At 46.6% G+C, this 16,975-nt stretch overlaps 1 protein-coding gene across 1 annotated transcript; it reads right to left on the reverse strand.

Annotated features, from left to right (window-relative positions):
• Positions 1-961: 961 nt before the first annotated feature.
• On the reverse strand, positions 962-11,585 carry Foxr1 (forkhead box R1). The gene is made up of 6 exons (XM_059266868.1): positions 11,168-11,585; positions 3,753-3,827; positions 3,384-3,652; positions 2,954-3,183; positions 1,424-1,662; positions 962-1,033 (listed from the first exon to the last, which is right to left on the reverse strand). Exons 1-6 carry the CDS (start codon positions 11,226-11,228, stop codon positions 981-983), a joined length of 927 nt encoding a protein of 308 aa, XP_059122851.1. The 5' UTR covers positions 11,229-11,585; the 3' UTR covers positions 962-980.
• Positions 11,586-16,975: the final 5,390 nt, after the last annotated feature.

Raw genomic sequence — 16,975 nt, forward strand, 5'->3', positions numbered from 1 at the left:
GTAGACCAGGCTAGTCTTGAACTCAGAGATCCACCTGCCTCTGCCTCCTGAGTGCTGGGATTAAAGGCATGCGCCACCAGTTTCCAAACATGAACCAGCCATGGTGAAGCATGCCTGAAGTCCCAGCTGCCGAAGCAAGCAGGTCTTGGCTCAAGGCCAGCCTGCCTACACAGCGAGACCCCATGTGAAACAAGCAAGCGATCTGCTCTGAGCGCTCGCCCTTCCCTTGCAGCTGAGGGAGGGCCTGTCTCTCAACCGCAGCTTAGTACCAGCAGCTGCTTGATAACTGTGAGCTGAAGGAGTGGGTGGTACTTCCAGGGCTGACTGTTACAAGCCAGCATCTCCCAAGATGATCTTTTTGTTTGTTTGTTTTTTGTTTTTTGTTTTTTTTTTTTTTTTTTTTTTGTTTTTCGAGACAGGGTTTCTCTGTGTAGCTTTGCACCTCTCCTGGAACTCACTTGGTAGCCCAGGCTGGCCTCGAACTCACAGAGATCCTCCTGGCTCTGCCTCCCGAGTGCTGGGATCAAAGGCGTGCGCCACCACTGCCCGGCTCCAAGATGATCTTTATGCCCCAGAAAAACAAAACTTGCTCCAGGATCCTGAAGAGAGTTGAACATTTTTCTCCTTTGAGGAAAAGGAAGCCTCCCCTTCCTGCCTGACAGGCAACTGCCTCTGCCTCAGGAGCATCTGCCAGCTTCCAGCACCCTGATTTTCTTTTTCTTTGTTTCTGTTTGTTTGGAGACAGGGTTTCTCAGCGTGTAGCCCTGGCTGTCCTGGAACTCACTCTGTAGACCAGGCTGGACTCAAACCCAGGGATCTGCCTGCCCCTGCCTTCCAAGTGCTGGGATTAAAGGTGTGCACCTCCACTACCCAGCAGAACCCCTACTCATTGTTGGAGCTGAATTCCACTCCCTCCTGGCCTCGTCCTCAGAGATCACATAAACACACACACACACACAGGTGCGGCCAAATGAAACTATTTAATAAGGCATGTCTGGTTCTTCTTGAAGGTCAAAGAGGAAGGGCATCACATCTGTAAGAGAGTTCAGAGGAACTTGCAACCCTGACCTGCTCTTTCCCGGGTCTGCTACGCTGTCCCCCAGAGCTCAAGGCTCCAATGCTACTGCTTCTGCAGCCTTTCTGCTTGCTATAAAGAGTCGTCTTGGCACATGAGCCCTCGTACATCACCCAGCTCGTATGGGATTTCCCAGCATGCTGGGCTGTGAGCAGAGTCCTCTGCAACCGCAATTTCCCAACCTGTTCTTTGTATACAGAGTCCCACTCTCATCAATGAGGGTCTCGACCACTATTCTCCCTGTTTGCTACAGATGTCCCTAGAGTGTGACCCTGGCAGGCACATCCAGCCTAGGGTCTGGGCCTCAGGTCCCCCACCGTGGGGCCCACCCATGACAAGGCTTCACACCTGGCTGGCTCATGCACTGCTGGATACTTTCCAGCCGTGTGGAAGCCAAGGTTCGGGCCTCCTCCGCAAAGCGGCGGTGTCCCTCCTCAGTCAACTTCCAGAGGCAGGATCGAGGTGGTGTGCTGGCCTCACCCTGCATACTGACCGGCACTTTCTCAAAGCTGTCTCGGAAACAGAGATTGTGACGGATCGTATTCTTCCAGCCTTCTGGAGCTGTCCGGAAAAAGGGGAAGTGTTCTCTGTGGACAGGGAGGAAAAGTAAGGGAGGGTGTGGTTCCTCTGAAGAGGACTGACTCTGGTCCTTGTTTTCCCCCCGGGCCAGGAGCCTCAGCACTTCCTAACAGGGTGAAGCAGGGCAGGCTGGTCTGGAACGGCCTTTTGCTAGCAGAACCACAATCCTGGGCACTGCTTATGACCCACTTTTTTTTTTTTCTCTTGATCTTTTTGAGAGAGTCTTAATGTGGCCCAGATTGATACTGAACTCTCTGGGTAGCTGAGGATGCCCTTAAACCCGTTCCTCCTCCGACCTCTACCTCCGGAGTGCTGAGATGATAGGCCTGTGCCACCATGCTAGGCTGAGAACGTTCTTCTTCTAAAGCCCAGTTTACTGTCCCCTAACCTGTCCCCTAACCTCAGGCTCATTTTTGCCCCTCCGTCCAGGGCTGGGGATTTTGACAGCAGGAACAAAACAGAACCAGTAACTGTATCAAACCACGCCAGAACAGACATGCCGAGGGCTCTTGTCTAATACCAGGGAATGCCTCTCCCATACTCACTGTACATGACTATCAAAGCTAACTGTTAGCCAATCGTGGTATCCCACCTTTAATCTCAGCATTTAGGAGGCAGAGGCAGGTGGATCAGAGTTCAAGCCTAGTCTAGTCTATATCTGAGATCCAGGCCAGCCAGACAGTGAGCCCTTATCTTAAAAAAAATGAGGCCCTAGCTGGGCAGTGGTGGCGCACACCTTTAATCCCAGCACTCAAGAGGCAGAGCCAGGTGGATCTCTGTGAGTTCAAGGCCAGCCTGGTCTACAGAGCGAGATCCAGGACAGGCTCCAAAGCGGCAGAAACCCTGTCTCGAAGAACAAAACAAAAAAAGAGGCCCTCATTTCAACTATCTCACACACAGACACTCAATGCAAATTCTCAGTGAGGCTTCCTTGAGCCCAGTGGGTACAGGGCTCTGTGCCAGGCAGGACAGTCTAAGGAGCAGTAGGTGGGGGATGTTGGGAATATAGATATTATTCTGGCTAATCTTCAGAGGCACGGTGGGAGAAGCTGCACCTTGACCCCGGTGAACAGATATCTGAGGGAAGCCTGAATTTTAAGAGGTGAAAGGGGAGTGGGAGTAATTAATTCTGTTCCTGAACATGGGGTAGGCACACATTTGCCCGGGGAAAGACAACCAGAAAGGCACATACATCCTCAGACCCAGATAGGGAAACTGAGTCAGCAGCCCAGGGCCAGGTTGGAAATTATTAGACCCTGACCCTCCCTTTCCCTCCTCACAGGCCCCCTGGGCACATACCGAGTGAAGCTGTAGATCTGCTGTACGTTGAGGCCACAGGAGGGACTGTTTCTGAGTGCCAGGGCAATTAGATGGAAGTAATTGAGAGGGGGGCGGGACCAGAGCCTCCCCTCTGGGCTGACAGCTTGTCGAAGCCTCCTCTGACTCTGGAGGGGGGCCCTTGTGGGAAGGGATGGGAGAGCCACAGAGGAGCTGTCATCCTGGTCCTTGGCCTCCTCCTCGTCTGTAAGCTAGAGGGGCACAGAGTAGGATCTGGTCCTGACTCATTGGCCTCAGCTCCAGGCTACACTGGTAGATGGGGGAGCAGTCTGGAACCCACCATCTGGGCTTCTCCCCAACCCAAGGGTACAGATCAGTTCTAAGCTTATCTTTTACTGGCCCTCAGAAACCCAGCTGCTGATGCCTCAACCCTGTTCCCACTCAGCCATACCTCCTTGCAGGTGCTAGGGGAAGAGGCTGAATGCTTCTGTTTCTGCTTCTGCTTCCGCTTGCAAGATGACGGCTGTCTGGAAGAAGGCAGCCATGACTGTGCCCCCGAAGCTTTTGAGCAGCTGGCTTCTCCCCGCTTCCGGGCTGGATGGCAGGAAGGTAGCACACTTTGCAGGTCCTTCTTTTTAAGTTTCTCCACCTCCAGCTTGCCGAGAGGATACACAATGTTTGGGTTCACCCACATCCACAGATTGGGCTTAATGTCAGGACCTGTGCAGAGGAAAAGGAGACTTCCCATAGCTCACCCGCTTTGGGGAGCAAGGTGACCCCAGCTCAGGAAACAACTGTGTCCGCAGAGCTCACAACTCACCATCTTTATCAGGCTTGGGTTTTTTTTCCAAAGGCAGTGGTGGTGGTTCAACTATTTGGAGTCTGTATTTGGCAACTGGCAAAGGAGAGAGACAAGACATTCTAGAATTTCCACTGTTACCCCACGATCTGGGGGCCTGAAGATTTCTGGGGGCGGTGTGGGCCTAGCCTGGGTAGTATGAAGCTATAGAGACTGGTGTGCCCTTTACCTCTGACCTTCAAACACTCCGCACTCTTTTCTCACTCTGCATATACTATCCCTGAACAGCCTCATACATGCCCATGGCTGTGTTACCTTTTTTGTTTTGTTTTGTTTTGTTTTTCGAGACAGGGTTTCTCTGTGTAGCTTTGCACCTTTCCTGGAACTCACTTGGGATCCTCCTGGCTCTGCCTCCCGAGTGCTGGGATTAAAGGCGTGCGCCACCACCGCCCGGCTAAACTTGATGTTACACCCCCCCACTTCCCCAGCCCCACTCCCGCCTCCCCGGAGCTGAGGACCGAACCCAGGGCCTTGCGCTTGTTAGGCAAGCACTCTACCACTGAGCTTTGTGTTACCATCTTTAAAACCAGGGCTCCCAAATCTACCTACATACCACACTTCTCTGCTGGTCTCTACAGTAGAGCTGTGGACTGGGTGTTGTTACCTGGGATATTGACAAGTACTTCAAACACAACATATCCCCTCTCCCTTCTACCCACTTCTCTCCCCCTTCTGCTCCTTTCCCTCCTGACATGGGATCCTGTTATAAATCACAGGCTGGCCTCAAACACTCTAGCCCCCTGCCGCAGCCTCCCGGGATTACAGACATGTAACTATGGCCAACTTCAAGCTTAACATATCTAAAATTAAATTGCATTTTCTTGGGCTGGCAGTATCAGGTAATGTTCAGAACAGAACCATCCCCTAGGCCTGCCCACAGTATCATTCATTACATCCCCATCTTACTAAAGTGTGAGTTACAACCTCATATGGGATGGTAAACTGAAGATGGAGGTCACAGACAGTGGAGGTCTGGTCTGGAGGTAGATCTGAGAGCCCTGGATGTGTAGATAGTGACTTACATTCTCTGCCTATGCAAATAATACCCCACGATAAATTCCTCGGTTGAGAAGATAGCTCAGGAGATAGCTGATAGCTGACTCCAATCTACAGAACTACATGTAAAACGATGACAACATCCAGGCCTGTTGGCACATACCTTTAATGCCAGCACTCAGGAGGCAGAGGCAGGTGGATCTCGGAAAGTTCCAGACCAGTCTGGTCTACAGAGTGAGTTCCAGGACAGCCAGAGCTACATGGAGAAACCCTGTATATATAAAAAAACAAACAAAAACAAACTGGGGCTGGAGAGATGACTCAGTGGTCTCTCTGAGCAGCACTGGCTGCTCTTCCAGAGGACCTGGGTTCAATTCCCAGCACCTACACGGCAGCTCACACCTGTCTGTAACTCCAGTTCCAGGGATCTGACATACCTGCAGGCAAAACACCAATGTGCCTAAGAAACAACAAACAAAAACAACGAAACAAAACAAACACACTGCAGAGGAGCCTGGTGCCCCTCAGCTCAAATGGAAGACTTTTCTGTTAGGAACTGCAGAGTTTTCAGTGCCCAGAGCTTTCAGGTCTTTTCTTCCGGAGGTGGGGTAGGTGTTAAAGGTGTGCGCCAGCAGACCTAGCAAGTTTTCTGTTCTTTTTGTTTGGTTTTTCAAGACAGGATTTCCCTGTGCAACGCTCGTTGTCCTGGAACTCTCTGTAGACCAGGCTGGCCTCAGTTTGCCTCTATTTCCCGAGTGCTGGGATTAAAGGGGTGAGCTACCACGCCTGGCAAGTTTTCTGTTCTTAAATGTGTTTTATTATATTTGTGTGTGTCTGTGTGTGCGTGTGCGTGTTGGGGTGCACATGCCAAAGTGCTGTTGTGGAGATCAGAAGACAGTTTGCAAGAGTTCTCTTCTTCCCCCCATGTGGGTTCTGCTGACCAAACACAGGTCATCTGGCTTGATAGCCTGCACCTGCTAAGCCATCTCGTCCACCTTTGTTTTTATCGTGGGTAGCACGTATGTGTAGTGGAGCGCATGTGTGTGTTTGGGCACCTGTACATGTGTGTATGTGGGAGATGTGGAACATGTATATGTGCACTAGGGGTACATGTACCTGTATATCTGTGAATGTGTGTTGTGGAGCATCTGTGTGTGTGTGTGTAGTACATGAATCTGTACGGGGTGGGTATGCATGCCCTGTATGCATGAATGTGGCTTCCTCTACCATGTTCCACCTTATATTACTTTAAAGAAAAAAAAAAGCATTAATTAGTGTGTGGGGCACACGTGTCATGGCATGTGTAGGTCATAAGTCAATTTGAAGGGGCTGGTCTCTCTTTCTACTATATGGGACTCAGGTGGCATGCACCTTTACCTGCTAAGCATCAAGCTGCTCCTTGTTCCTTTTAAGGCCTCTCACTGAACTGGAAGTTCACCTTTTGGGGTTAGGCTGGCTGGCTAGTGAGCTCATGGGATCCACCTGTCTCCACTCCTAAATGCTAGGGCACAGGAACAAACAGCCATGCCTAGCTTTTTTTTGTGTGGGGGGGCGTGTTTTGGTTTTGAGACAGGGTTTTTCTGTAGCTTTGGAGCCTGTCCTAGAACTCACTCTGTAGCCCAGGCTGGCCTCGAACTCACAGAGATTCGCCTGCCTCTGCCACCCAAGTGTTGAGATTAAAGGCGTATGCCACCACTGCCCCGCATGCCTAGCTTTTGAGGCATGTCTGGGGATTTGAATTCAGAACCTCACATACAGAGTTAAGCACTCTTAGCCACTGGGCCATCTCCCTGGACTCCATGTTTCTGTTATGGAAAACAAAAGACTTAGGGCTGAGATTGTGGTTCATCAGTGAGGTCCTTGCCTGAGATGCACAAGCCTGAGTTCAATCTCCAACATCACAAAATGGGACAAAATATATATTTTTTAAGATTGTTTTGAGATGAGGGTCTCATTAAGTAGTCCTGGCTGGCCTATAACTGGTTATATAGATCAGGCTGGCCTTGAACTCATAGACCTGACTGCCTGTGACTTCCAAGTGTAATACCACATTCAGTTTTAAAGGTTTAAGGTTTTCCTACCATTATTCCTCGGTAAGTATCCAACTGATATAAGATTGGATTGTTTTGTGTTAAAATATTTGCTTTAGCTGGGCAGTGGTGGTGCACACCTTTGATCCCAACACTTGGGAAGCAGAGCCAGGCAAATCTCAATGAGTTTGAGGCCAGTTTGGTCTACAAATCAAGTTCCAGGACAGTCAGGACTGTTACACAGAGAAACACTGTCTCATAAAACAAAACAAAAAACAAAAATTGATTCAGCCAGTGTAGTGGTGCATGCCTTTGATTCCAGCATTTGGGAGACAGCCGCAGGTGGATCTCTGCGAGTTCAAGGGCAGCCTGGTCTACAGAGTGAATTCCAGGACAGACAGAGATACATAGTGAAACCTTGACTAGAAAAAAAGAAATCAAAACAAAAGAGTATTTGATTTAAAAAAAATCATTTCATTTTTTAAAAAAAAGCACTCAATGAGTTCTGGCGTGAGATTAGCATTGAACTTCCAACAATTTCTTAAGTGGCACAAAAATATAAATTTCTGCCACTTTGTTCTACATTTATGAAAAGCAGCATTCTCAGTATTAATGATTAGAAGATCAAAATACCAATCAACTCTGAAAATTGTTAGACACTATACATAAATTCTGTAGTATCAAAGATTCAGCCAACATTTACTTCTCTATGTAAAAATAAGCATATTCATCTAATTTGTATGTAAATCTGTTTGCATCTTTTTTTTTTAAAGTCTTTGACAGGATTTCTCTTTGCAGCTTTGGAGCATGTCCTAGAACTCACTCTGTAGACCAGGCTGGCCTTGAACTCACAGAGATCTGCCTGCCTCTGCCACCCGAGGGCTAGGATTAAAGGTGTGCGCCACCCCCACCCCCCGGCTGTTTGCATCTTTAATAATGGTAAAATTATGTGTGTTTCAAAACAACTGTTTTAAAATTAGTTTCCAATAGATTTATTATCAGTACATGTTTGATTTGCATACCTACTTTACAAACCTATATGCTTGGCTTTGTTTGTTTAGAGACAGAGTCTCTATGTAGCTCTGGCTGGCCTGAAACTCCATACGTAGACCACACTGGCCTTGAACTCACAGAGATCTGTCTGTCTCTGTGCTAACATACCTATATACTTAGGATCCTATAAAAACGTCTTGGGTCAGGCTGGGCGTGGTGGCACATGCCTTTAGTCCCAGCACTTGGGAGGCAGAGGCAGACAGATCTACATGAGTTTGAGGCCAGCCTGGTCTACAGAAAGTTCTAGAACAGCCAGAGTTACACAGAGAAATCCTGTCTCAGGAAAAAAACAAACAAAACAGAAAGTCTTGGGTCAAAAGGAATGACAAGTTTAAAAAGTTTCAGGAGCTGGAAAGATGGCTCAGCAGTTAAGAGAACTCCAAGTGATGGGACACCCTCTTCAGGCTTCCCTGGACACCACCAAGCATTTGAGTGGTGCACATATATACATGTAGCCACTCATACACATAAAATAAAAAAAATTTTTTTTGATACAGGATTTCTCTGTATAACAGCTCTGGTTGTCCTGGATCTCACTCTGTAAACCAGGCTGGCCTCAAACTCAGAGATCCACCTGCCTCTCGGCCTCCTGAGTACCACCACACCATTAGGTTATTGTTTGAAAAGAGATAGTGTGCTTATTGGACAGCTCAGGAGTGAGGAAGGGAACTCATTTCCTCTCACTGCTAATGTTCAACACCATATTAGAAAAAGGAAAATATAACAACTTTGGGTCATGTCCGTGATGGTGCACACTTGGAATCCCAGTACTTGGGAGTCTGAAGCAGGAAGATTGTGAATTTGGGGCACCAAAACTATATGACAACTTTGAAAGACATAAAAACATAGTAAAACCAAAGGGCTTGGCACAGGGCTATAATCCCAGCACTTGGGAGTCTGAGGTGAAGGATTACATCAGGAATGCAAAACAATACAGCAACTTCGTGAGATATAAGAGCATATTAGAACCCATGTGATGGTTCCGTGCGTCAAAGAGCATGCTGTCTGGCCTGCTAATGTGGGTTTAAACTCTGGAGCCCACATAACAGAGTAAAAGACCTGACTGCTACAAGATGTACTGACTTCCACATGTGCACACACTCACATACATACACACACAGACAGAAATACAGGTTTAAAATGTAATGTTAAAAAAAAAAAGTAAAGCACTGGGTGGTGGCGGCGGCGCATGCCTTTGATCCCGGCACTCGGGTGAGTTCGAGGCCAGCCTGGTCTACACAGTGAGTTCCAGGATAGGCTCCAAAGCTACACAGAGAAACCCTGTACCAAAAAAACAATTAAAAAAAAAGCATATTAAAGCAAGGATGTGGCACAGGCCTATGTGTGGTGAGGGCCAGAAGATCCAGGCCAGATTCAGCAACATACTGAGTTCAAGTTAGCCTGGACTAAATTGAAAGATCTGTTTCAAGAAGCTTTCTAAGTGGAAAATATAATTCAGTGATTAAAAAAAAAATTTCTTATTTACTTATTTCTTTTATGTACTATGTGTGAGTAGGTCAAGACCACTTTCTCACCTGAGTTCCAGGAATTAAACTCCAGTTAAACCCCTACCCTGTTCTTTTGAGACAGGGTTCTGCTATATAGCCCAGGCTGGTCTGGAACTTGAGATTTTCTTGCCTCAGCATCTACAGATGTGTGCCACCATAGCTAACTTTTTTTTTTTTTTCCTTTTTTTAGCCCTGGCTGGCCTGGAACTTACTATATAGACCGGGCTGGCCTTGAACTCTCTGAGTGCCTACCTCTGCCTCCCAAGTGCTGAGATTAAAGGCATGCACCACCATGCCTAGCTCTTTAAACTTCTGATTTGCGTGTACTAATTGTAAAAGATGGTGGGAAGCTGTGAATAGTGGCTTGCACCTGTAATCCCAGCACTAGGGAGGCTGAGGGGGAGGGTCTCCAGTTGGAGGCCAGCCTAGGCTACAAAGCAGGTCCCTGTCTCAAAACCAACCACCCACAGTTTCTGACATTTTCACACATACACAGCTATTGGATCAGAGTTATCCCATTACTCTGTGTTGACCACCTCGATTCCTCTCTGTACTTTTTTTTTGACTGCGAGAGTGTGTGTGTGTGTGTGTGTGTGTGTGTGTGTGTGTGTGTGTGTATAACTCCTAAAGAACTCCTGGAGAAGCCAAGGATGACCTTGAGCCCCGGACCCTCCCACCTCTATCTCCCAATCTCAACTCTTGAAACATCTTATCACCAGGGTTCCCGAATACCACAGCACCACTTTTTATTCTTGGTTGTGGTTATCTCCTCTTCCTCAGTCTCTGCACTGGAATGTCTCAAGGGTTCAGCCCTCGTCCAACTATTCTTACTCCTTAATTTCCAACCATATACCAAAACCCTCAAAATTTGTGTCGCCAATCCACCCCTCACCCCAGAACCTGACATCTTACTTACTGTTCCTACCTGGATAAATAACTCCAAGTCAGGGACCCCAGCCTGATCTAGCGTTCTGGACCCAGCCAGGGCTACATGGGGAGGCCATGTCTCAAAACAAAACAAAAAATCAAAATCTTCCCAGAAACAAAGACAAGGCCCTTGCACAAGACACCTTTAGACCGGCCTAGAATCCCTGGGTTCCATCACTCCTGCGTCACCTTCTGAGGTATATGAAATTACATATGAAAGCGGAGCTGACGGATCCGACTACAGGGGGAAAGTAGTTAACCCAACGATCGTGCTGGACGTGGCAAAAAAAAAAAAAACAACTCACTTTGAATGCAAAGAGTAACTACCTCCAACAATTGAACTTAAGGTCCGAGGAGGAGAAAAAATTTACAGAGCACATACTGGCCCACCATCCCTTCGGCACTATTAAATCCATTTGGTACTACAGAGAACACAAGTCGAGGTGGGCTGATAGCCCGGGGTGGTGGTGGCCCACGCCTAGAGCTCCAGGAGGTGCACCAACTGTTAAGACTTGACAAGCCAGGGCATCAAAACAAAAACATAAACAGCAACCACACCAAGCAAAAAGAGCCAAGGAGACTTCCCTAAAGACAACTGTGACTGTCCGACACCGAAAAATACAGCCTTCGGGACGCCCAGTTCTGATGCGCAAGCACCAAAGCTCCGCAGAGGCCTAGAAATGTTCCGGGGGGAGGTGTTGGACGGGTCCCGCCGGCCCTGGGGACCCAGTCGCAGTAAGGGCCACCACTCCCTCTCCTGCGTGGGGCGAGCCCAGCCAGGAGGCGAGCCTGGGGGGCCACCGGCGGCTCGCCCACTCGCCGCCCCCCCCCCGCGACCCCCTCCCCCACGGCCCCCACTCACGATTCTGCGTGTACAGGGGCAGGTGCGAGGTGGTGAAGGACAGGAAACACTCGTTGCCCATGTCCCAGTCCAGCAAGCCCGGGACCTGGCCATGGAGTCTGGCCCAGAAGTCCCGGTCCTGGAGTTGGAGGTCCACTGTAGAGGATAGAGGAGTCCAGGCAAGGGGCGAGAGAGGCGGAGACTCGCCTGAGTGGAAGATTCCTCCTCACACACCCTGGGGCCACTGAGCGGGTGGTGGGAGCGGTCAGGTGTGCAGCGCCCCCCAGACCGCCCCCCGCTCGCGATCACCAGCTCAGCTATTGAGCGAGTTCGAAGCCCCGCACCGCCTAAAACCAGTTCGTGCTCCTCCACAGCTACACCGACTCTCCGGTGAAAGCACTCATACAAAGTTACTCTAGGCTACACGGGCTAGTCTGGGTTTCCAGAGACCCTGGCTCGAGGGGGCGGGGCCGGGGTGGGTGGGTTAGGGAGTGGAGGGGGTGGGAAGAGTTAAAGTGCGGGGGCGTGGCGGGGCAGGCCGAAAGGTGCTCCACCCGCAGGTCTGTAACAAAAGCAAAAAGAAAAAAAGGAAGTGGCTTTAAGGCACGCTTTTAATCCCAGGAGGCAGAGGCAGGCGGATCTCCGAGTTTGAGGCCAGCCTGGTCTACAGAGGGAGTTCCAGGACAGCCAGGACTACACAGAGAAATCTTGTCTCGAAAAAGACAAAACAAAACAAAACAATATTTATGTTTCATAAAAGCATTATACCTGTAAGTTCGAGGCCAGCCTGGTCTACAAAGTGAGTTCCAGGAAAGGCGCAAAACTACACAGAGAAACCCTGTCTCGAAAAACAAAAAAAAAACCAAAAAAAAGCATTATATCATTTATCTAAGATTACAACCTTAGTGGGTGGTAGAGCTGAGATTAAATTAAATAGCAATTTGATTTTTTTTATTTTATTTTTAATTTCAAATTTACAAAAAAAAATTCCGTAAGCTGTAGAAATTTCTTTACATCCTCATTAACTTTGTATTCATTTAATCGTTTATTTCTCTCAGTACTGGGAATTGACGGGTCTTGCACATGCTAGACAAGTCCCTACCAAGCAATACCATGCAACTGTACCCTCAGCATATACCTCTATACACACAGTTTTTTCTTTTCTTTTTTTTCTTTTTGGAAAATCTGATCCCACTCTTGGTTTTGTTTGTTTTTGTTTGTTTGTTTGAGACAGGGTCTCTCTGTGTAGCTTTGGAGCCTGTCCTGGAACTCACTCTGTAGACCAGGCTGGCCTCGAACTCAGAGAGATCCGCCTGCCTATGCCTCCCAAGTGCTGGGATTAAAGGTGTGCACCACCACCACCCACCCGATCTCACTTGAGTAGAAGCTGGACTTTGAATTCTGTACTGACTAGCTGGAAAGGATTACAGGCATCATCACCATGTTCAGCTCATCATATAAATTTTTACATTTTTATTAGGTTTTATTTATTTTGTGTGTGTGTACATGCATGTGAGCATCCATGGCGCTAGGATAGAGGTCGGGACAACCTGGGGGAGTTGGCCTCAGGGGTGGAACTCAGATTGTCAAGTTTGGTGGCAAATGCCCGTACACTGGGCCATCTTTTTTTTATTTTTTAAAATTAATTAATTAATTAATTTTTGTATTATCACCTTGATACAGTATGTATTCTTATCTTAATAGTGAAATGTTTCATTGAGGCTTGCTCAGTAATTGAGTAAAACCAAAACTTATTATAAGCCACAGTCGTCCTAGGGTCCCCCATGCTATATATATAGCCTCCATGGTTCTGTGGGTTGTAGTCTGATAGTTCTTTATTTTATATTTAGAATCTACTTATGAGTGAGTACATACCATGTTTGTCCTTCTGGGTTTGGGTTACCTCACTCAGGATGATTTTTTTTTCTAGTTCCATCCATTTGCCTGCAAATTTCATGCTGTCATTGTTCTTCTCTGCTGAGTAGTACTCCATTGTGTATTATGTATTATGTACCACATTTTCTTAATCTATTCTTCAGTTGACGGGCATCTAGGTTGTTTCCAGGTTCTGGCTATTATGAATAGTGCTGCTATGAACATAGTTGAGCATGTATCTTTGTGGTATGAATCAGCATTCCTTGGATATATGCCCAAGAGTGGTATGGCTGGGTCTTGAGGTAATTCGATTCCTAATTTTCTGAGAAACTGCCATACTGATTTCCACAGTGGTTGTACAAGCTTGCATTCCCACCAACAGTGGAGGAGTGTTCCCTTTGCACCACATCCTCTCCAACATTGACTGTCAATAGTGTTTTTGATCATAGCCATTCTGGCAGGTGTAAGATGGTATCTCAGAGTCATTTTGATTTGCATTTCTCTGATGATTAAGGATGTTGAGCATTTCTTTAAATGTCTTTCAGCCATTTGTGATTCTTGTTTTGTGAATTCTCTTTTTAGCTCTTTAGCCCATTTTTTACTTGGATTGTTTAGTATTTTGATGTCTAGTTTCTTGAGTTCTTTATATACTGTGGAGATCAATCTTCTGTCGGATGTGGGGTTGGTGAAGATCTTTTCCCATTCTGTTGGCTGTCTTTTTGTCTTATTGACCATGTCTTTCGCCCTGCAAAAGCTTCTCAGTTTCAAGAGGTCCCATTTATTAATTGTTGTGCTCAGGGTCTGTGCTGCTGGTGTTATATTTAGGAAGTGGTCTCCGGTGCCAATGCGTTCAAGAGTACTTCCTACTTTCTTTTCTATTAAGTTTAGTGTAACTGGATTTATGTTGAGGTCTTTGATCCACTTGGACTTGAGTTTTGTGCATGGTGACAGATATGGATCTATTTGTAATCTTTTATATATTGACATCTAATTATGCCAGCACCAGTTGTTGAAGATACTTTCTTTTTTCCATTGTATAGTTTTGGCTTCTTTGTCAAAAATCAGGTGTTCATATGTGCATGGATTAATGTCAGGGTCTTCAATTCGATTCCATTGGTCCGTATGTTGGTTTTTATACCAGTACCAAGCTGTTTTTTATTACTATAGCTCTATAGTAGAGCTTGAGGTCAGGGATGGTGATGCCTCCAAAGTTTGCTTTATCATATAGGATTCTTTTAGCTATCCTGGGTCTTTTGTTTTTCCATATGAAGTTGAGTATTTTTCACAAGGCCACAAGTCTGTGAAGAATTGTGTTGGGATTTTGATGGGGATTGCGTTGAATCTGTAGATTGCTTGTGGTAAGATTGCCATTTTTACTATGTTAATCCTACCTATCCATGAGCATGGGAGATCCATTTTCTGATATCTTCTTCAATTTCTTTCTTTAGAGATTTAAAGTTCTTATCAAAAAGGTCCTTCACTTGTTTAGTTAGTGTTATCCCAAGGTATTTTATATTACTATTGTAAAGGGTGATGTTTCTCTGACTTCTTTCTCAGCCCTTTTATCATTTGTGTATAGGAGGGCTACTGATTTTTTTGAGTTGATCTTGTATCCTGCCACTTTACTGAAGGAGTTTATCAGCTGTAGGAGTTCACGCTGGGCCATCTTACTAGTCCTCGTTATGTATTTTTCTTTCTTTTTATTTTTGTTTATTTGAGACAGAATCTCACTATGTAGCTCTGGCTGTTGAGGAATTCACAATGTAGACCAGGCTGGCCTCAAACTCAAAGAAGAGATTCACCTGCCTCTGCTTCCCAAGTGCTGGGATTAAAGGTGTGCAATTACTAGGTCCAGCTCCTCATAATGCATTTTTTTTTATTACTCATGAACTGATTGATGCCTGATATAGATCCCAGGGCCTCAGGTATGCCATGCCGCTGCTCTGGTTACATCTCCAGCCCTTAAAGGTGTATCGTTTTTAACAAGTCATTTAGGAGTAGTTTGTTGACAGCATACTCTTCACCCTGCAACACTTCAGTCGGTATCTCCTAAAAACGGAGATATTTGCCTATGTAGACAAAATTCAGGAGTTGGAATTTTTTATATTTATTTACTTATTTTGAGACAGGGTCTTGCTATGTAAGTCTGGCTGTCCTGTAACTCAGTATGTAGACCACGCTGGCCTCAAACTCACCTCCCAATTGCTGGGTTTGAATTTTTAAAAGATTTGTTTTATTTATGAATGTATATTTCCATGTGTCTGTATGAGTGTAGATGCATGTGTGTGGGTACCCTTGAAGGCTAGGAGAGGGCATCCTGTTCCTAGGAGCTGGAGTTACAGGCTGATTGTGGGGATGCAGGTACTGAAACCTGAACTCCTGTCCTCATGATTGAACAGCATGGGCTCTTTACTTGTGAGTCCTAAAAATCAGAAAATTTTTGTTTTGTTTTTGAGACAGGGTCTCACTGTGTGGCCTCAGCTGTCCAGTTCCTGGACAGAGAAACCCCATCTCAAAACAACAAACAAACAAACAAAGAAAAGCAAGCAATAACACCACCACTGGAGTCACTATGACCTCCTGGGTGGTTTTGGTTTGTTTTGGTTTGGTTTTTCGAGACAGAGTTTCTCTGTGTAACAGCCCTAGCTGTCCCGGATCGCTCTGTAGACCAAGCTGGCCTCTAATTCAGAGATCTGCCTGCCTGTCTCCTGAGTGCTGGGATTAAAGGCATGTGCCACCACCACCACCCGCCCAACTGACCTGAACTTTAATTTCTTTCTTTGTTGTGCTGGGGATTAAACTCAGGCAAGTTCTGTAGCACTGAGCTAAGCTTCTAGCCCAGATCCTTACTATTTTTTTGTTTTTGTTTTTGTTTTTTTGAGACAGGGTCTCTCTGTGTAGCTTTGGAGCCTGTCCTGGAACTCACTCTGTAGACCAGGCTGGCCTCGAACTCACAGAGATCCACCTGGCTCTGCCTTCTGACTGCTGGGATTAAAGGCGTGCGCCACCATCGCCCGGCCAGATTCTTACTTTTTTTTTTTTTTTTTTTTTTTTTTTTTGGTTTTTCGAGACAGGGTTTCTCTGTGTAGCTTTGCGCCTTTTCCTGGAACAGATTCTTACTTTTAAGGTGAATTATAACCCATTACTAGACTAGGCTTGGTGTTAGCATTAGGCATCTGTACTGGCCTGCCCTTAGGGTCCTGACAGGAGATATCCTCAGCTGCAGCTACTAAGGGCAGCCCCTGTGTGCATTTGATACATAAAAGACAGGCCTTGCCTACCTCCCATCTCTTTCTCTTTGCAGGGACCGGTCTCTGCTCCCTTCTCCCCTCTCCCCTCAATAACTTTCCACGTGGGCCCTGTTGTATGGTTTGACTCCTCCTCGCCACTTTTAATCTACAACACTCAGTCTGATCTACATAGTGAGCTTCTGGACAGCCAGAGCTACAAAAGCGAGACCCTGTCTCAAACAAAAAGGAAAAAAAAAGAAAAGAAAAGAAAAAAGAAAAAAACAACACCCCACCCCACCCCCGAGAAAGGCTTTTTGTTGCCCAGGCTGCCCTTGACTTCGTGGGCTCCACTGCAACTCAGTCGTACCTCCTTTTTTGTATGTTTCACTATCCATACGAGATGAGGAAAATTCTGTAAATGAATAGTGGTGAGATCAGAGTCGGGCGTCAGATCTCTGGGGGCCCAGACAAGCCAGGCTCCGTCAGCCATCTTCAATGGGCCAATTAAAAAAACTAAATTAATAGTGAAAAGGAGGCCAAGCTGTGTCAGCACACACCTTTAATCCCAGCACTCGGGAGATGGAGGCAGGTGGATCTCTGAGTTCAAGGCCAGCCTGGTCTACAGAGTGAGTTCCAAGACAGCCAGGGATACAGAGAAACCCTGTCTCAAAAAAAAAAAAAAAAGGTGAAAAGCAGAGAAAGAGGTTTATTCAATCTAGGCACA

Source organism: Peromyscus eremicus, chromosome 7 (genome assembly GCF_949786415.1).
Source record: "Peromyscus eremicus chromosome 7, PerEre_H2_v1, whole genome shotgun sequence".
Taxonomy (NCBI): Eukaryota; Metazoa; Chordata; class Mammalia; order Rodentia; family Cricetidae; genus Peromyscus; species Peromyscus eremicus.